The 20,660-nt window shown below is 43.5% G+C and overlaps 1 protein-coding gene across 1 annotated transcript; it reads left to right on the top strand.

Moving 5' to 3' along the window:
* The first annotated feature begins 1,782 nt into the window (after positions 1 to 1,782).
* On the top strand, positions 1,783 to 20,195 carry tgm1l1 (transglutaminase 1 like 1). The gene is made up of 14 exons (XM_071906451.2): positions 1,783 to 1,901; positions 6,732 to 7,009; positions 7,228 to 7,419; positions 9,927 to 10,178; positions 12,291 to 12,409; positions 12,897 to 13,004; positions 13,413 to 13,590; positions 14,158 to 14,296; positions 14,887 to 15,079; positions 15,675 to 15,828; positions 16,093 to 16,377; positions 17,008 to 17,168; positions 17,410 to 17,546; positions 18,790 to 20,195. The coding sequence occupies exons 2-14, from the start codon at positions 6,733 to 6,735 to the stop codon at positions 18,932 to 18,934; spliced, it is 2,340 nt and encodes a 779-aa protein (XP_071762552.2). The 5' UTR covers positions 1,783 to 1,901; position 6,732; the 3' UTR covers positions 18,935 to 20,195.
* Positions 20,196 to 20,660: the final 465 nt, after the last annotated feature.

Genomic DNA, 20,660 nt, shown 5'->3' with positions numbered 1-20,660 from the left:
ACACTGACCTTAGAAGCTTTCTTATAGAGGAGGTGCAGCGATCCATACTTGACAACCAGTGGTTTTGGGTTGACTGTGGTCTATGTGGTTACTCAACCACTGAAAGTGTGTGTGTGTGTGTGTGTGTGTGTGTGTGTGTGTGTGTGGGTGTGTGTGTGTGTTCATATTCAGTGGTAATAATGATAGTGACTAGATATGTATAGGGACTTTTGTAAAAGGAAAGGAACAGATATCTAAACAACTAATATGCTTTAATAAAGGAAAGTACACAGTTGACTCCATTGGCCAATAGCTTATAACAGCCGCCTATATTAGGTTAATACAACACACAAGACTGCAGCAACCAGTGAGAACCAGTACCTGAAGTTTAAACCCAGGTCAGTCTACCATTTTCCATTCACAATACAGTTTAGCTTCCTTTTTAGGCTGATATAAAAGGAAATTCAAAGACACATCATGGTATCAAACTGAGGTAAGCTGTAGGAAGATGGAGTGTTTTAATGAGAAAAAAATGATTTTTGTTCACATTAGTGGTTGATTTCCTTAAGATGCTCAGTGACTGGAGGACATAGTTTACTCACCTTTTTTATTTTCCACTACATCACTGCCTCTGATGCAGTGGGTTATGGGTTATGGTTGGTCACACCTCGTCGCTGATGATTGCTCTCCTTACTCAGCGACCCACTGTGCTCTAAAGAAAGCAATTGGAGCGTTTGTGCTTTTCTTCCTGCCCTTCACTGTCTATCTGCTTCCACTCCCTTCCTGTATTGGAAAATGGGGCTGAAGATTGCGTAACAATCTCTTTCTCTCTCTCTCTCTCTCTCTCTCTCTCTCTCTCTCTCTCTTTCAAATTCACATTCAAATTCAATTAGACTTTATTGCACAATGTTGAACACAGATACATTGAGAACAGCCAACTTTAACTGATCATTTTCATTCTTACAGCTGACAATTTATTTATTTACATTTTGCACAACATAACTTCCTCTCTGCCTCTCTCTGATGTCATGGCAAGTCATGACACATTTAGCAGCCAATGTGATTGACCGTTCATCCAAAATTAGGAAATACTTGAAATTTAGTGTGTTAGTGAAAGAGTCCCTCCTGTGGTTAAACTTAAGGCATGAAAATAAAAGTGTGTTTCTGTCTCTACTTCCATGAGGTTACAATGTTGGCAAAATCTCTGCTCTTTAGGTACCCATGTTTTTTTCTATCTGAAGATTATGGTCTCCAAGTCTGTATGTTGTCAAATTTCTTTTTTCTTTGATATTGTTGTTGCAAACGCAATTTCTCTGCTTTTCAGTGTTTGGTAACATTGACATTTAGTCTGCTTTTCAATACCAGCTCTCGAAATTTCTACAAATTCTGTCTATTGGGCTTGTGTCTTATTTAAAGTTGGGTATGTTATTGGGCACCTCAAAACCATATAACAAAATAGGAGATAACACTGAATTGAATATTTTTATCCAAATCCAAAACCCCCAGATGGAGCTGATCTCTCTCTCTCTCTCTCTCTCTCTCTCTCTCTCTCTCTCCCTCTCTCTCTCGCCGTGTGTGTGCTGCTCATCATGTGCTCATAAACTACAGTTAATGACATACGTGCGCCCCTGACAATATGAAGTCATGCTGAGCCGCCAGGCAGCAGCGCATTTAGCCTTTTACGCACCGCGCCCTAAAATGCGCTCCACGGGACCTGGGTGGGAGTGGGCCGTGCAGGGTGGGCTGGGCTGGGCTGGGAGACGGAGAGAGGGGTGTGTCAGTTGAAAGTACCGTGCATTCCAAGTCCGGGCCGGAGATATATATTCCGATCCAAGAGTGAAGCGCGCAACAACAAAAAAAGAAAGACCTCCCAAAAGTTGACTGGTCGACTGATCCGAACAAGAAGAATCCACACACGCAAAGTAAGAATTTCCCTCATTCCTAACGCAAGATTTTACAGTTTGAAGTTTTGTACTGGAACTTTGCTTACATGCTTTAAGACCAGTTCACTGCTCGTTTGCTTCACTAGCGGCACGTGAAGTGGAGTGTAACGGATTCTCTTCTCACATAGCGGTACACGCATAGTGGTTTCTATTTTTAAAGGGATAAAGAAGGTAACGTCTTTTTTTTATACAAATGAAAGACAGAACAGATTGATTTGCTGTGTGTGTGTGTGTGTGTGTGTGTGTGTGTGTGTGAGAGAGAGAGAGAGAGAGAGAGAGAGAGAGAGAGAGAGAGAGAGAGAGAGAGAAAGAGAGAGTATGAGAGAGAGTTTGGCACATGTGCAAGAGAGAGTCATTAAATCATTTAATATTCCTTCAAAGGAAAAAAATACATTTAAACATTTTCATAATAGCCATATATAAGATCTGGTTTTTCTCCTGTCATCAGATATTTGCTTGACATCTTTACCTTATCATATCTGTCCTTCACATGCGGTCTTCCAGCTCTGACTGAAGTTTATGCCTCTGTCCAAATGCAGCAGGCTGGAATTAATGAACAAATTCCAATAAATCAGTTAACCTGATTGGTACGTATGGATAATCCATTTTCCATGTTTGACAGAAAATGAAATATGGTGTTTTCATCCTTTCAGTCCTGTTGGTTGATGGCCAGCCAGCTGGCATTCACCAAGGCATTCTATAGCAGTAGACTCCATGCCAGCTGTTGCATGTGTTTTCTATAAGTGGCACTGCACACTGCACACACATCTGGCATTAATTGCAGTGATTTTTAATGTTTTTTTTTACATGGGACCAACATTACCACCAGACAGACGCACAGGGGCGCCCAGCCGGGCCAGTTAAAGTGGGTGTTATTGTTGGGGAATAGTGAGTTGAATTTGAAGTGCTTATCTCAGGGGCCAGTAGGCATACCAGGCGTGTCAGCATGCCAACACAAACTGACTGGGCAGAGCGGTAGATGGGCAGAGGGAGAGGAAGGGAGGGAGCGAGGGGGGGGCAAAGCATAATGGAAGAAGTGATACATGTGATAGTGATAGGCAGGGGGAGAACGGCCGTCACGCTTGGTTTCAAGCCCTGCTGATAACCTGTGTCATGATTAAAATTCAATTTGTGCATTAAAGCGAGACTTAACCACATTATGACTACATTATAAGGAATTATTTTGCCAAACAAATGCTAAAAATTGTCTCATCTGCTACCAAAACTCTAGGGCAGCGCTCAGGACTTGAATTTTGAAGCCATTTTAATACACCTGCGGAGTGATTTTGACATGACTTGCCCTTTAAAAAGCGTATAAAGACACACATTACTGATAAAAGACCCTTAAAACCTTTTATTCTCAAAATAATCAATATTCTTAGTACAATTTGGCCAACTACAGCTCTATCTTGCATTTCAAACGCCCACTTAGACACCCATGGTCTTGAGGATGACTAAACATGGGTAGAGAAGCAAAAGGCAACTTCATTTGAAGACACATGACACCATTGTACATACAGTACCTACATGTATTACTCTGCAATCAGGACGTGTTGAATCCTGCCATGCTATTCAGTTCATTTCTACCTACATGTTGGCTCACCCTCATTAAAGGTAGACACATAAAGGCAACACAGAACGGGTCAGAGAGAGAGAGTTTGGGTGGATGTCAGTTTTGGGTGGAGACGGTGTTGCAATACTGGCTGACCTTGTCCATTGTGTTTGTCATGATGACTGAATGTTTTTGCCAAATATCTGGAGGATTTCAAAACAGGCGAAGGGAGCGGAATGTCATCTGACCAGCGGAGGAACTCTGAAAAAAGAAAATCTGACGTGCACATGTCACGTGCACAATGTCACACCCACACACACACACACACACACACACACACATTCTATACTTACCCGTGCATTTTGAGGGTCTAACATTGCGAGGAGCACCCCTCCCTCCCTGCCACCTCTCTCTCAGCTGTTATCCACCCTTTGAACTGTGCTGCATAACTTCGCTACGTTATCAGTGTAAAACCGCCGCGCTCAGCCCGTCTGACACCCCGGATCCCAAGCAAATATTTGACTCAACCTTATCAAAGAGTATTCCCGAAGCTGTGAGACTTCTGACATAATGTTAAGATACCTGTAGTTTCCACTCTACCTGTCATTTCCACTGTGCTGCAGAGAATGGATGTTTTTTTTTCAGTGTGTAATAGATGTCATCCGTTTCCATAGATGCACACACAGACAAATAAAGGTGCGAACTGGGCTGGACTGGTTCTTCGGAGTGACGCCATAGAAGAACCATTTCTGGTTCCACAAAGAACCTTTCAGGAACCTTTAATATGGTTCTTTGGGATATTAAAAGGTTCTTGGTGGTGGGTGATGGCATAGATGTGGAAAATAGCCAAACCCCTCCATAATATATATTGTGCAAGTGCAAATGAGGCTATACAAGGGCAGATAAAGGGCAGATTTTGTCTCTTGGACCCAAATCTGAGAATATATTTATTGTTAGATATGATTTTGCCCAGAATTCCATGACTATCTGTATTGTAGGTAGAGAGATAACAGTGAAACTATGATCAAAACAGTCATTCTTCTACATTCTCTAATTGTGTTAACTCCTTGTAAATGAAATAATGGTGAAGTTTAACAATTCGTCAATTTGCTGGGGACCTCCTGGAACCCCCTCAACCCCCTGGCGGTCCCCGGACCCCACGTTGAGAACCACTGCTTTCAAGAACCTTGGTCTGAATGGTTCTTTGTGGAACCAGAAATGGTTCTTCTACGGCATCACTCTGAACAACCATTTTCGGCACCTTTATTTTTCTGTGTATATAATTTAATTCGTCCTACTTTTAAAATTGTCTCTGATAAACATAATCGTCCAAGCGCTAAAAGAAATGTCTTAGGACTAATGGACTCACAGTCTGTGTGGCATCATGCAAGCCTCCATAGACTGTTGACCCTTGACCTTTCGGGTCTCGACCCTTCACTCCCTCCAGCTTTACTTTCCGCACCCGCGTGCCGAAGTTCAACACTGCAGACATACTGGGACATACTGCGCTGAACAGATGTGATGTTTGGATGCAGACGCCGCAGCATCTTGCGTGTGAAAATGAGAATCATCGGCCCCCATAAACTCAAGCTCTATACGTGTTTGTGTGTTTAACAGTGCTGCGTTTCTCCTGACGACGTGCGTTGCTGCAGCTCATTACGGTCCGCTGGTGTTTTACAAGACCCAACAAAAAACTCTGTTGGGACTTTAATGTTTGTGTTATATAGATTTATTTTGCCGCAGCCAAGTTGTGGCTTTCATGTTTAGACGGAGAGACGGTGCAGATGGTGGGAAAGAGAAGGGAGAGAAGGGGATAAAAGGGAAAGGCCTCCTCCCTCTGCCTGCCTCTAGATTGTAAACACTTTTTACTTTCTCAACTTTGACATTTGGAATATGACATTTGACCCGGAGTCCATGCTTATGTTTGATGTTAAGCGGACAAGCCGAGGATGAGCAGGAAGGACTGGAGTTCTGGCTTGTGTTCCATGTGAAAAATGATCTAATTCAGCTGTGATTATCAGTGCAGTGTAAGAGGAGGGGATGTGACAGTATGATAAATGTACATCTGATGTACTGCCCATACATGTGTGTGTGCATGCACAGAGCCATACAAGTACACACGCAGCATTACTCCCCGGCAGCTGAGGTGGGGCAGATGGGATCCAGCTGCTGGTATATAAATGAGGTATGTTGGCTTTCTCAGGGAGTTTAGTTGACTGGGACGAAAGGCTAAATACCCCCAGAATGCTTTGGGAAAGGCAGGCGGTTGAGGAGAGTGCAAGTGTGGAATGTGGTAATTGTGGGAAGAAGTGAAAATAAAAGTGGATTGGCTGGTTGGATGATGAAGAGAGGGAAGAGAGGGAGGGAAGGAAGTAGTGGGGAGATATTTTGTAGATCAGATTTGTATCAATTTGATGATTTATGTGAACCATATCTTTTGCCAAAATAAATAAACTGTGGTGCACTGCACTTCACCTGTACAGCGTGTGCGCTCACACTAGCCATTCCTTTAATGGAGACAGTGTTTATGCATTTGTGTTCATGAACAGTTCCACATAGGGGCAACTCATTTGGTCTCCAGAGAGAAGAGAACTTCTCTCTTCTCTTTTCTTGCCACCATTTGCATTTCTTTTTTTTGATTCTATCTACTGTACAAGTAAACAAGTAATATATTACTCAACACTCACTTCAATAGTAATGTTAGTCTTTATTTATTACTCCATAGGACCAGTAATTCATTACAGTACATTTCTGTTAAAGCCTTTAAACTGGTGAGTTGCATCCTCTGACCTTAAAAAATCGGGATATGTCTTGCCTGTGTGCCTCTGTGTGAATGATCATGGTAACCAAATATGTGTTGGTCTCCAAAGTGTCATTCCCTTGCTTGATAAAATCAAAGAAGTGGGAATACTTCCACCATGACAAAATGAACTTTCCTGTCATTTCATCAGCTGAGAGGAAGAAAGGGATGGGATTAGGTTATAGTTTTTTTGTATTAATTCAGCTTCATTCTTATATTTACAGGGATGATAAAAAGTAATGACTTATTATTTTGACTACTAACTGTAATAACATTGCTGCAGATGAAAGAGTAATTTGTTACATTACTTGTTACTCGGAAAAGTAATAACATTACTGCAACATGTTGCTCAGTGCCGCATTTCCACACCAACACTGTCTACTACCGACCCATTCGATCCCTCCTCCATCCACCTCTCTATATCCACCCTCCGCTGATCTATCCATTTGTCTCCCAGAATGCCAGGTGAGCGGCTGACAGTGAGAGGCACGTCGGAGGTGGGGCGTTTCCCCGGCGCCGCCCCGCCCACTAGAGTGGAGGTGACCATACACAAGGAGGGGGAGAAGAAGCAGGAGGAGGGCAGCTGCCGGCGCTGGTTCAGGAAGATGTGCCCGTGCTGCTGTAAGCCCCAGGCCGGCGCCAAAGATGTTACAGACAGGGTGGAGGTGGTGAAACCCCCGGCCCCGGAGCCTCCCAAGCCAAAGCCGCAGATTGAAGACAACAATGAGATGGAAGGTAACATGGCGAACTTTTGAGGTCCAGTGGGGTTTGGAATTGTGATATTGTTCATATACTGTGGGTGGCTGGGCCTAGTTCTAGTTTAAAAGGTCCCTCCTATTGGGCATCTAGCACTATAGGTTTACTTCATTTTTGGATATGTGGGAACAACTCTGCTCAGCTTGATTGCACTAACACCTCCTGCCATCCTCTCACTCTCTCTCCATCTCCCTCAGAGATGATGCTGTCGGTGCGTTCGGTGGACCTGCTGAGCTCCAAGACGGGTCAGAACAGGCAGGAGCACCACACCGACCTGTACCACGGGGACGAGCTCATCATCCGCCGAGGACAGACCTTCCAGATGGAGCTGGAGCTCAACAGGCCCTTCAACGCCGACACCGACAAACTGCACCTGGACCTCAAGACCGGTATGTTGGGTTGTTGCTGTTGTTAGTGGTGGTGGAGTGTGTGCGTGTGTGTGTATGTATAGGTCAGTTATGATTATATTTGGAGTCACGATGATGTGTCTATGCGAGAGAGAGAGAGACAGGGGAGAAAGAAAGAAAGAAAGAAAGAACAAAAGAGTGTGTGAGAGAGATAGAAACAGCAAGAGTTACAGGCCCACTGCCAGACGGAGAGGAAAAAGTAAAAGTGGACAGGAAGGAAGGAGTTGGGGCTTCTGTCTGTTATCTTGAGTATTTGACGTCCGGATTACAGCAGACAGTGTCTTACTGTCATGACATGGCAGCCAGCTGTTGCCCCCTGATACAGGAAGGGGTGGCAACTGTGGGGCACATGTGGATTAGTAGCACCATTCACATGTCTAACACGTGCTAAAACACACATGCACCTGCTCACAGACACACAAAAACCCAGTCACACATACACACATACATGTAAGGGCACTATGTGTAGCGTTTTAACATAAATAAATCATTACCACATTACTTTTGAGACATTATAATTACCATAAACAAATGAGACTATCGCAGAGAAGATTGGCAGCCTCATTTTACATTGTGTGCCAACAGGTTGGATTTAGTAGAAAATCTGCTGGATTGCTTTACGACACAAAAGGATATTGCTTTACGGCACAAAACAGGAACCAACTGTTTCAACTTCATGCTAGTTTACCTTGTCGGAATGCATACTGGCTGTCACCAAGGGCTGTTATTGGCTGTTGTTCTTCTTGCTCTTCAAAACAAAGGAGGCAGGAAGGCGAGGGAGACAAGTAGGAGCACCCTCTTTGCAACGAGAAACAACAGGGTTTATGGGAAATATAATCTTAATTTTGAATAACACACACAGCACCTTTAAATGTGTTCTGCACCGATTTCGATCAGCGATTCAGCCCTATAGCCGCTCCATTTGGGTTTAGGATTCCACCCATCGAGCCCCAGTGTTAATAGCTCCCAGACCTCAGGACACCAGACACCTCTCTCTGGTATTTATGGGCTTCGTAGTACAACGTTCCATTGCACACTTGGGAATAACTGGCCATTACCCCACCGCAGAGAAATGCTCTGCTTCAGTGAGATAAATGCTCTGCTGTCACCTGCCGCTTAAACGGTTAACAAATGTTATAGAATCCCTCATCATCTGCTTTCACAGTTGCTTTATGCTTGGTGAAAAGGATTGAGGTGCTGCACAAAAAAACACGACTTGAGACATGTAAAACGGAGGCGTATCTGTTGCTTCCTAACCTGTATTTTGTTCAACCAAGAGGCCGAATAAGGATTCAGTCAATTTTCATTAATGGCGAAGCCGTTCCACCAGAAAAGAGACAGTGTTTTTCATTGATTTCCTTTGTGGCGGGCATTCAGAGGAGGGAGAGGAAGGGCGGAGAGTTCTCGCTTCGGTCAGATAGAACAATAGTGTCTCGATAAACTCCAGACTCCCTTCAGCAAATGGCAGCTAAAGCCCCGCAGGGTGCCACTTACAAAGCAAATAGCTCAGAGCAAAGCATCCAGTAAGTCTTAATCCAGCCAGTGGGTTATAGTGAACTTCCTTACTTAGCTTGGAGCAGGGAAGTGTGTGTGAAGTCTGGGAGGCTTTCACAGCACCAAAGCGTTGTTTACTCAGAGAAACCATGCGCAGCTGAGTGAAGGGCTGTGATACACTGTGTGGTTTACAGCTGGCTTTCCACAGTGGTAACAGACTATGAATTACTGTGACGTAAATAGTGGGGTTTACTCAGTACCCTACCGCATGTTGCTACAGAAGTGAAAATGCTTCGTTTTAGTGGTGTGGAGCTGCAGCCCTTGAATTTTCACATGGACACAAAGCAAAATGCATGTGTTTCGCAGATACTTCTGCATGCACGAACACAGGAATGTACACACACCTGCGCATGTGTAGACACACACACACACACACACACACACGCACACACACACACACATACACACACACAAACACACACTGTGTGGGTTGGCACAGATTCCATCAGATAAACTGTTGCTGTTGAGTGTTTCTTCTCGATCACGATAAAAGTGTCAGTTGCGTTGTTCTCCAGTGGAGGTTCATTCATTTCAAATGACAGAATCAGATGCAGATAGATTCAGTAGATTATTTTACTCATGCTTTGTGTATGCATTCGTTCAACTTTCAAATCAGAAGTTGTTATACTGTGGAAAAGTGAAATAAAAGACTCAAAGTGACTCAAAGTTGCAATGAAAAACGATGTTGTTATACTATGAGCAATGAGCATGGCAAATCAGGTTCATCTAATTAAATTTAAGCCATGGACATGAGTAGTCTGCAGCAACATGAATGCAGATGAGAGCATATTGTGCAATACAACATAACAACATAACACGAAACAGCACAAAGCAAAGCAATGCATCAGTCTTTTGTTCACTTTAGTAGTGCTTTCAGAGAAGGCTTGTGGTGTATGCATAACATAATGTAACATAAACATAACTCTGCTGTATAGGTCCCCTGCCCATGGTGTCCAAGGGTACCCACGTCATCGTTCCACTGGTGGAACACCTGGAGGACGAGCGCTGGGAGGCCAAGATCGTCGAGCAGAACGGTAACAAGATCAAGCTGTCCGTCAACTCGCCTCCCAAAGCTGTGATCGGCCTGTACGGCCTCACCGTGACAACCGGCTCACCAAAGGGCGAGGCGGCGACCACTCACGACTCCTGCAAGAACATCGTCATGCTCTTCAACCCTTGGTGTGAAGGTAAAAGGTGGCGGCGGGAGGAAGGGTGTGAAAGGGGTAGAGCGTGTTGATGGATTGAGGGCAGGAATGTGGAAGGGAAAGAACGAGGGAAGGAAAGACAAAGCAGATTACGTAACAGATGTCTGGAATGAATTACATGTTTGGTTTTAAGACAAAATTCCTTTAAGAAGTGCATGTTTTTCTTGCAGCAGAAGTGTCTCATGTAGTGTCCAAGTGGAAGATATTATCAGAACATAACTAGGCTAACGGGGTCATCATCTCTGATGGCAAACACTGGCACGAAACCTGAGTGTGTTTAGCCTCTCAATCTCTTCGAGGAGTGCCAATGTAATGTTGCACATGGGCGGGAAAGGCCAACTCACCATCCAAGAACGTGTTGCTATCCATCAAGTAGCCACAGTATGACCCTGTGTGACTATGGGAGTTATGTAATTCTTTTGGCTGGGGTTCAAGACGGTTGGCACACTTGCCTCTGAAGCTCCCCAGCTGATCCAAACATGGCAGTTCCTTGTGCAAGATAAAGCGGACGCTCATTGTCTATTCTGCAAAGTGTGTCTCGGTTTGCTGAGCGCAGCAAATCGTTGGCACAGGATATTGATTTGAAAAATGTTTTTTTTGCAACACAGCAAAATAAGAAGCCGTGGACCTGGGCTTAATAAAAAAAAAAAGCAGGCTGTCTTTGATTATGGTATAGCTGCTTTTGGCGGCGAGCCCAATCTCCCTTTCCCTCTCTCAATCTCTCCTTCCCCGGCCCAATCTCTTCTTCCCTCTCATAAAAGTCGAAATCCCACAATTACTGTATAAACCGCCATGGGGCTAGTGCGCAGTAATCCTGCAGCTGGTGCCAATCTTTCCTCTTTCTCTCCTTTACTGCCTCCCTCTATATTCCCCCGCTTTATATCTCTCCCTCCCAGTCTTGCTGCCATCTTGGTATCTCTTTTATGAACACTGTCCCTGTTGGCCTGACCCTCATTCCATCGCCCCATCCTTCTCTTTCCTGGCCTCCTCTCTCTCTCTCTCTCTCTCTCTCTCTCTCTCTCTCTGTCTCTCTGTGTCTCTCTCTCTCGCTCTCTCCCTGCGTTCCAGAGATATTCAGCAAGGAGTGAAAACCATAATAATCGCAGCTGCCAGATCCTGTCAGTGCTCTAAGCTTCTGTACCTCCCTCTGCTCTCTCCTGTGAAACCTCAAGACATTCTCGCCCTGGTGTGTTTCTCCACTCCCTCCCCGAGCACGACTTCCCCTCTTTCTCTCCCGGAGTCTTCCCTCGCGACTTCTTAGGGCCTCTTCCTTCCACTCGCTCTCTCTCATGCCCATCTCGACCAACTCCGACCCTTTAGCTTTTCTGTCCTCTCTCTCTCTCTCTCTCCCTCTCTCTCTCTCTCTCTCTGTCACTTTCCCTCTCCCACACACTGCTAATCACGTCTGTGTATCAACAGCAAGAGAGCAAACAGATGGAAAAAGGAGACAGAGAGAGAGAGAGAGAGAGAGAGAGAGAGTTAGGGCCGCACGCCCACGCTGTAGCGCTGATGTCACTCAAAGCAGACCATTTCCCCTAAATGAATGCAGGCCCCACTGCGAGGTCCATGTAGTCATTGTGTTTCTTAACCGTTTCCTGGCCTCAGGGACCCTTTGAGACATTTTGTGAAAAGAAATCACATTCTTAGCTGGTTTAGTCACTGACGTATTCCCAGCCGTGGATTACAGGCCACTTTCACACACACAGGGATTAAGCCCAGATCTTGACTTGTATGTCTTTTCAGTGGGAACCTCATTAGAGTCCATATCCATATCTACAGAAAAAGCTTGCAGTGTACACAGTACTAGATCAAACAGTGTATGCTGCATAGTGAATTTCTTGTCTAGCTTGGCGTATACATATAATAATAATGTGTTGGGATTATATCTTTCCAGAGGACACAGATTTGAATGTCTTTTCAATGGGATCCTCATTATACACATGATAAATAGGGAGTCCATATCAGTGAAACACACTATTGCTCTATTGCTCTACAGAAAAGCTTCAGTTGTATTAATGCCAGATGAAACATTGTATTGTCAATATATATGATAATGATGTAAGATATGTATATAATGGTGTTGTCTCTTTCCAGAGGACACAGTGTTCCTGGATGATGAGGAGGAGAGGAAGGAGTACGTGCTGAACGACACTGGGAGAATCTACTATGGCACAGAGAAACAAATAGGCGCCCGCACATGGAACTTCGGACAGGTACGGACCGTCAAGACGAAATGGGACTTAAGGGTGCTGCGTGCAGCCTTTTTAAAACATCAATATGTCATTGTCAAATTAAAGGAATAGTTCACCCCAAAATGAAAATTCAGTCATTGCCTACTCACCCCCATGTCAGTCAAAACAGTGAGTGATCCCCCAAACAGTGCCCTCCTCCTGTTTTGTGCCATAAAGCAATCTCCCTTTGTGCTGTAAAACAATGTAAAATGTGGTGTAGAGGCCGGTAGAGGCTGCCAATCTTCTCGGTGATGGTCTCATTTGTTTATGGTAATTACTGTTTACTAATGTCTCACAATGAATGTGGTAATTTATTGATGATTTATTGATTTATTGATGTTAAAATGCTGCAGGTAGCACCTTTAAAGTTCAAAATAATTGTACAAACCCAAAATATGACCAAAATTCCCATCTGGATGAATTTTATTCCTTTGCAATCAATCAGTAATCTGTGTTGCCTTGGCTTCAGTTCCAGGAGGGGATGCTGGATGCGTGTCTGTTTATCCTGGAGAAGAGTGAGATGCCTCCGTCCGGTCGAGGGGACTCCGTCAACGTGGTCAGGGTCATATCTGCCATGGTGAGTGAATGTTCAAATTTTGGTATGGTTATACTTTCACATATGCTTGTTGATCTAGATGTGTTGTACATTACAGTAAGTAGTAGTAAACAGATGTAAATATGAAGATAGGATCTTTTAAGCAGAAAAAAGCCTAAATTAATGCTTTTCTGGATGTACAATTGATTTTTGTTTATATTAGTGATTGTTTAATTATGATGATCACTGACTGGAGGTCATAGTTTACCCAACTTTTTACTTACGTACCACTATATCACTGCCAATACCCCTCTATCATCTCTCATGCTCTGCATTGAAAATGAACACTATGACCAAGGAAACTCTAATGAGAACATCTTAACAGTTTCCTTGGATGCTATTTCACTATTTCAATTGTGATTTATTACGTCACCGTTCTCCTCTTTTCAGATTAATGCCCAGGATGACTTTGGGGTGCTGGTGGGGAACTGGTCAGGAAATTACAATGACGGAGTCTCTCCTACGGCCTGGAGTGGCAGCGTGGAGATCCTCAGGAAATACCACGCCTGCAATGGAACGCCAGTGTCGTACGGACAGTGTTGGGTCTTCTCCGGGGTCACTACGACTGGTATGAGATGAGAGAGAGCTTGTGTGTATGTGTGTGTGTGTGTGTGTGTGCGTGTGCATGTGCATACGCCACAAAGGATACCCAAGAGTGTGGTATTTCCCAATGCTTATGTCTGTTCGGTTGCCAAACAGTCTGCAAATTACTATAATCATGGCCTCCCTGCCTCCTGTCTGTCAGGCTCTTCTTATTAGCTCTCTCCGCTCTGTAACAGAACACTTAATTCACAGTGCCTGCAGGATGGCCCCTCACATGCAAGTTGGCTGACCTTAGCACATAGCATTGCCCCTGATAGCAAGCCATAGCTCATATCTACCCTAAATACCCCCCATTGGCATTCCTGTCATACCTACTACTTTTGTCGCAGACAGAGAAACATGTGTTGCTTTCCCTCAGCCAGGATAATAAAGTTCCACGCGACCAGAGTTGCTCAGTTGAAGTGTCTGGAGTTATTTCGCTCAGCTCTTAGCACCTGGGAGCATAATTTAATTATAATACGCTCATCCCTGCTTGTTGACCTCTCAAACTCTGTTTTAATCACTCTCTCTCCTTCCCCCTCTCTCTCTCCAGTGCTCAGGTGTCTCGGCATACCCGCCCGCAGTGTGACCAACTTCCAGTCTGCCCATGACACCGATGTATCACTCACTACAGATGTATATTTCGATGAGAATATGGAGCCACTTGACTACCTCAACGCTGACTCTGTCTGGTAAGATGTTCATGTACCTTTACAAGGCCAGGACACCAGCTGCTAAAAGTAAAGCCATGCCTAAGGAATGTACTGTATATTTAGATCTGCTCTGAAAGGCCTCGCTTCTAACTAGACAACCCAGAGCTATCATGCTCTTTCAATTATCCACTCCAGCTCTTCTCATATTGTGGAGGCTAATCTACAGTGCCACCCTGCATTAGTGCGGCAGTATAAAGCAGAACTCTATCTGCTATATGGTAACACAATTTGTCTCTCTTTCTGGTTGATGCTTTCCCAAACAGTTCATCTCCAACACAAAGCAGTGTTGTAAGTGTAACAGGCGCTTGAATAGAAAGCTTGTAGTAAAACGTTGGATGACTACATCTGTATGGACTGTTTCTATTAAATTTACGATCCGAATTTACCAATCCATGACTGTCTTATTGCAACACTGAGTCTATGTTGACTCTTGATTCTTGATACCAGTTCTGCTCAACCTGACATATGCCCAGACATGCTTAAGCACCTGAAATGAAGAACTATATGTGAAAACCCAGTGCACAGCCAACAACCTCAGCCTAACATCATATAATCCCAACAACCCATAGGAACTTCCACGTGTGGAACGACTGCTGGATGGCCAGACCAGACCTGCCCCCCGGTCACGGAGGCTGGCAGGCGGTTGACTCCACGCCCCAGGAGACCAGCCAGGGCACCTTCCGCTGCGGCCCCGCCTCCGTCAACGCCATCCGCGCCGGCCAGGTCTACCTCAAACACGACACACCCTTTGTCTTTGCTGAGGTGAGTGCTAGAAAATGGGAAGATGTGTATTGTTTAGGATGGCACTTGAAGAGGCTTGTGATACCAGTGGTTTGTCTCTTAAAGCGATTGCAAAGTGAAACACTCTAAAATGCAGGGATTTAGGATTCATGTTGGTTGGCTTTAAAATGGCTTTGAATATGCTCTTTGGAATTGGCTTGAATATATCAGGTGTGCAATAGGAATCTTTTTGAATAATTTAGTGCATCTCAGAGCAAATTATCTCCGCTAGCAGCATACATTATTGTTAAACTAGGACTGCATGCTCGGGTCCCCTGGTTCCCCTTAGATCAAGATCAAATCTCCTCAGACGCACTGTTACAGGGCAATTAAAGTGTGGAATCTCTGACCTATCCAAAGGCACAAATGCAAAATAAATCTGTCTTATTATCTCAACTGTGTTGCAAACTTCTTTGCGGTCCCCAGGAAGACTAGCAGTGTGAGCTAATGGGGATCCTAACAAAGAATAAAGAATAAGAGCCATGTTTTAGGTCAACTTTCTCATCAGTATGAGAGGCAGACTTCTCATGAGCTCTGATATTTGAGCTGATCGTGTGTGCTGGTAATTTCCTATCAGGTGAACAGTGATAAGATCTACTGGCAGAGGAACCTGGATGGGACCTTCAGCCAGATCCACAGTGAGAAGAAAGCCGTCGGCCACCACATCAGCACCAAGGCAGTGGGTTCAGACGAGCGGGCAGACATCACGCACCTCTACAAACACTCTGAAGGTACCGATACTCATATTTTACCTAAGTCATTGCAGTTCTAGAGTGATCTCTCAGAATCAGAAACCTGCCACCTAAAAAATGCAATAATTTCACTGCATAGCATAGCATTCACTGCTCCTCCCTATATTAAAGTATTTCTCCATGTTTGCTTTGGTTGGAAAGAGTACGCTCCATATCTCTTGCACTTGTCCATAAATCCTTAAACCTCTGAAGGAATGAAGTGCGCTCCTCTACATCTCGCTTCTTCCCCTCCCTCTCTCCCAGGAACGGAAGAGGAACGCATCGCCGTGGAGACGGCCAGCCGCTACGGCAGCAAGCCGGACGTCTACTCCACGCCCATGGCGGAGGATGTGAGTGTGGAGGTGAAGATGGCAGGCGAGGGGCCCCGGATGGGCGCCGACGCCCAGCTGAGCATCGTGGTGAAGAACCTGAGCTCGCACCCCCGCCGGACGACACTGCACAGCCAGGTGGCCGTCATGTACTACACCGGTGTGCTGAAGGGCACCGTCAAGAAGGACCAAATGTCTGTGGAGCTCATGCCCAATGAAGGTTAGCTTTCTACTAAGGTCTAGGATGTAGGGGCAAAGGACAAATGAAAAGCACTATAAGGAACTGAAGGCGCTTTCAGTAGAGAAATGAGTTTCGTAATACCCAACTGTCAATCTAAACTTATGCCACTCAGTGAAACCTAGAAGTCTGGCCAAGAATCATAGGCTATAAAATGGAGTTACAGTCAAATTTAATGTTCCTTACTTGGTGGCATTAGTGCTATAGTAGTGCTTCTATTTTTCCCATGGCTCCATTGCCACAGTGCCATGGTCATCAAGAGGTAAATTCGGGTCAGTCAGTCAAGGATGAGACATTGTGTCAAACTCTGTCAAGGTGTACAGCACTGGAGAAAATCATTTTTGACAAATCATGTCTGTTCTTTGTTAATCAGAAATTCATAAAAGGAAGCAAACCTTGCATTGTGAAAATCTGAACTTCAGCTGTGAATCTTCACACCTTAGCTGTGAATTTTCACACCGCTCCCACACTCCTCTTCTCGCATTCAGAAACTCATCGCCGCAAATGTGTCATTGGACTGGACAGAATCAGTGTTTTTTTGCCTATCCCAACCCAGCCACTGTATTATCACGTACAGATATGTGATACTTTTTTCTGTACCTCTCCACACAGTGAAGACCATTGACTGGGTACTGCCCTACCAGCAATACCAAGACCAACTGGTGGATCAAGCGGCCTTGATGCTGACCCTGTCTGGAAGGGTCAGTGAGACCCAGCAAGTCTTGGCCAACCAGACCACCTTCAGGCTCCGCACACCTGACCTCAGCATCGAGGTAGGCTCACGATTAGCTTTAGCAATTAGCTTAGCATCACATTTGTGTGATCGCACAAAGTTAGGATTGCCTTTTAGGATTGTACTTGCACCTAGGATAGTACCTTAACTCTGGAGTGGTGTCTTGTCATAGGAAAGTTTAGTTCACCCCTCTTGGCTCACTTCACGTTCTGAAATAGCACTTAAGCTAATGGAACATGTGATGATGTACAGCGGTTTGAGTGGTACTTTCTTTCTGGCAGCCGTTGGGAGAAGCCGTGGTTGGCAAGGAGATGGCAGCCAAGATCACCTTCACCAACCCACTGCCACGAACACTAAGGGGCGTGATCTTCAGGGTGGAGGGCCTGGGCCTGCAGAAGGGCCACGAAGTCGTTGTGGGGTAAGACACTGAGAAATCTCCCTCTCTTCCATCTCTCTCTCTCTCTCCTCCACACACTCACAAACAGTGTTCGAAATCAATGTTTCCCCACTTTTTTTTTGAAACTTTAATATTTATTGAGTTTTTGTTTGTGCATACAACCAAAATTATTGTGTATGTTGACTTATGACTTTTTTACAACCAGAAAGATAGAAAAAGAAAACAGAAGCAAACAAAATAAACAAAAACAAAACAGCCATGGTTACAAGTGTCCATTATCAAAGAAGGGCGTATACAAATCCAGTATCTTGAAATTTACATATCAGTTAGTCCGTAAGCATTTTCCACTGTGTCATAAATCATCCATTTCTTCCATTTACTAACAAGAACATTTTCTCTCACTCTAAGCTGATAAGTCATTTTTTCCATAGTATAAATCTCTCTTATAATCTCTAACCATTGTTCTATAGTAGGGGCCTCAGTCTTATACTAATTTCTTCTTATTGCCTTCTTGCTTGTGATCAATAATATCTTGGTTAAATATCTATCATTGTCAATGACACAATCATTTATATTTCCAAGGTACATAACTTTGCATTCCTTAGGTATTGCATATCCCAGAATGTCTTTAATTGTAACATGCACATTTTCCCAAAATGAGTGTAATTTATGACATTCCCAAAAAATGTGTGTGTGGTTTGCCTCTCTATTCCCACATATCCGCCAACATGATTGTTGTGAACCAGTTTGTTTACTCTTTATTTTAGGTGTAATGAAGTAGCGGGTTAGGTTTTTCCATCCAAACTCCCTCCACGTTCTTGAATTTGTAGTGATGTGTTGTGTTTCGCACATGCTGAGCCATTCTTCCGTTGTAATGTCAATGTTCAGTTCCCTCTCCCATTTAGCCTTAATGTACATAGTAGAGAAAGCTTTACAGTCTCTTAGATTTTGGTATAGCACCGAGATTGCCTTGAATCTTGTCCCACTGTATGTCTGCATCATTACATCAAGCACTCCATTCGAGGTTTTTGAGTTTTGTATTTCCTTTATAAAATAATCCCTCAACTGTAAATATCTAAAGAAATCCTCATTTTCTAATCCATATCTCTCTTTCAAATCCTGAAAACTCATTATATTTCCATTCTTGATTATTGTACACATTGCTGTGATCCCCTTTCTCTCCCAATTTCTGAGGTTTTGGTCAATGTTTCTCCACTTATCTCCTTCTCCAGACTAATCTTTTACCTCTCCTTGTCCCACTCAGTGACGTTGGCGGTCACTCCACAGTGACGTTGACGGAGCACTTCGTCCCCACCCAGCCTGGGCCCAGGAAGCTGGTGGCGTCTCTGGACTGTAAACAGCTCACGCAGGTCCACGGAGTGGCTGACATCATCGTCCTGGAGCAGTGAGGCGGAGCCGGCGAGACCACGTCCTGTCCCCCTTCTGTCTGTCTCACTTCACTGTGTTCTTATGGTCTTGTCAAAGAGTTCATCTGAGAGCGTCGGATGATATGAAAAGTGAGATAAGTTTCTGTATCTTCAATTCTAAAATCTCGTGTATTTTGTACTTCATCAAAAATGTGAATTTTTGATATTTTAAAACTATGAATAGACAATTAACAGTTACAGCGATACCAGTATTATTGTTTAACTTTTATTTAATTAAAATATTATCATATTTCAAGTTAAACACACTTGTGCCTAACTCTAAACTATGGATGAAGAAGAATATGTTAGCATTTAATGCAAGCACAGCGAATGAAGTGTTTTAATCAAAAGTCATTAGTACTGAAGTCATTAAACTGTGTAGCAAATATCACTTCTATTTCGCTATCACGCTATAACTTCACGGCCTGTCCTAATTCTAGTTTTTTCAAGACACTGAACAAATAATTGTAAGACGCAGAAAGTCAGGTCACCATTTTATGATAGTGTATATATGTGTATTATTCACTATAGCAATGTGTTTTCTTTAGCATGCATATATTATGTGTGAAAAGTATTGTCAGACAAAATGTGCCTCACATGGCTTACATGAAGGAAGAGTGCTTCTGTGAAATCCGTTAAAGGGGAATGATGCTGAAATTTACATTTAGGTTGTTGTTTTGCAAAAGGGACATTTTCCTACAAAATTTACCAAGATCTTTTTTTTGTTTTATGAGATTTGAGTTATTCCCTGTCAAGATCGAGAAAATGCAATTTGATGATGTCATAAGATTGCTTTTTGAGAGCCAGTAACTCAAAACTTATAAAACAACTGAAAAAAAAATACAAAATCTTTGTAAATCTTTGAAAAACCTCTCATTTTGCAGAATACCAACCTATGGTGAAATTCTCGTAGAGGAGGTTGCTCTGAATGTCTTGAGTGTGTTTATCTATGAGTGTGTCAGTGTTATGTTGCTATGCACCCCTAGGTGTGCCTTCTTGCCAAGTCCTTGTATTGTCACTGCTGTAAATTGCAGCCAACCATGTCAGAACACCACAGTAGCCTTAACTCACCTTACCCATGCCTGGTTTAGTCGGCTTTGTTTGACTCCAGCACTCAAACTACAATGTGAAGGAAACTATTTTACGTAATAACTTTTTTTTAATATCATACTATTTATCTACCTGGATTGTTTTCTATTGTTTGTGTTGTATTGCTAATAAAACAAATACACTGAAAGGATGATCCCTCTCCTGAGTTATGTGTGTTCCATGATATCATTAGACAAGCCTTTACTGGTTGTAGAGGTGAGAACGGATCAAACCATTACCTCATCCAGAGATCAGAGAGGAAGCAAGTACTTACCTGTAACTTTCCATTTCTGGCATAGACTCTTTTTTTTTTTTTTTTTTCATTTGGCAACAAAATTATATGCGTTTCATGATTGATGATCCATAAAAGCAGTTGATCTGTGTCATCAAGATGATACAACTTTGACTTTCATAACCCGATGACTCAGTATGAGCACAAGCAGGAACCCACACCACACTGTGTAAGCCTACAATAAATTAGGCACTTATTTACTGACCTCTACTGGTCATGACACAAAATGCATCACATGTAAGATTTCTACACACTGGCTGTGGATAGTACATAGAGATATTCAATGTGTGTACAAATCAGACTGATAGACACATCTTATTAGTCATA

Source organism: Centroberyx gerrardi, chromosome 13 (genome assembly GCF_048128805.1).
Source record: "Centroberyx gerrardi isolate f3 chromosome 13, fCenGer3.hap1.cur.20231027, whole genome shotgun sequence".
NCBI classification, from domain to species: Eukaryota; Metazoa; Chordata; class Actinopteri; order Beryciformes; family Berycidae; genus Centroberyx; species Centroberyx gerrardi.
This window is presented reverse-complemented; position numbering and strand designations above follow the sequence as displayed.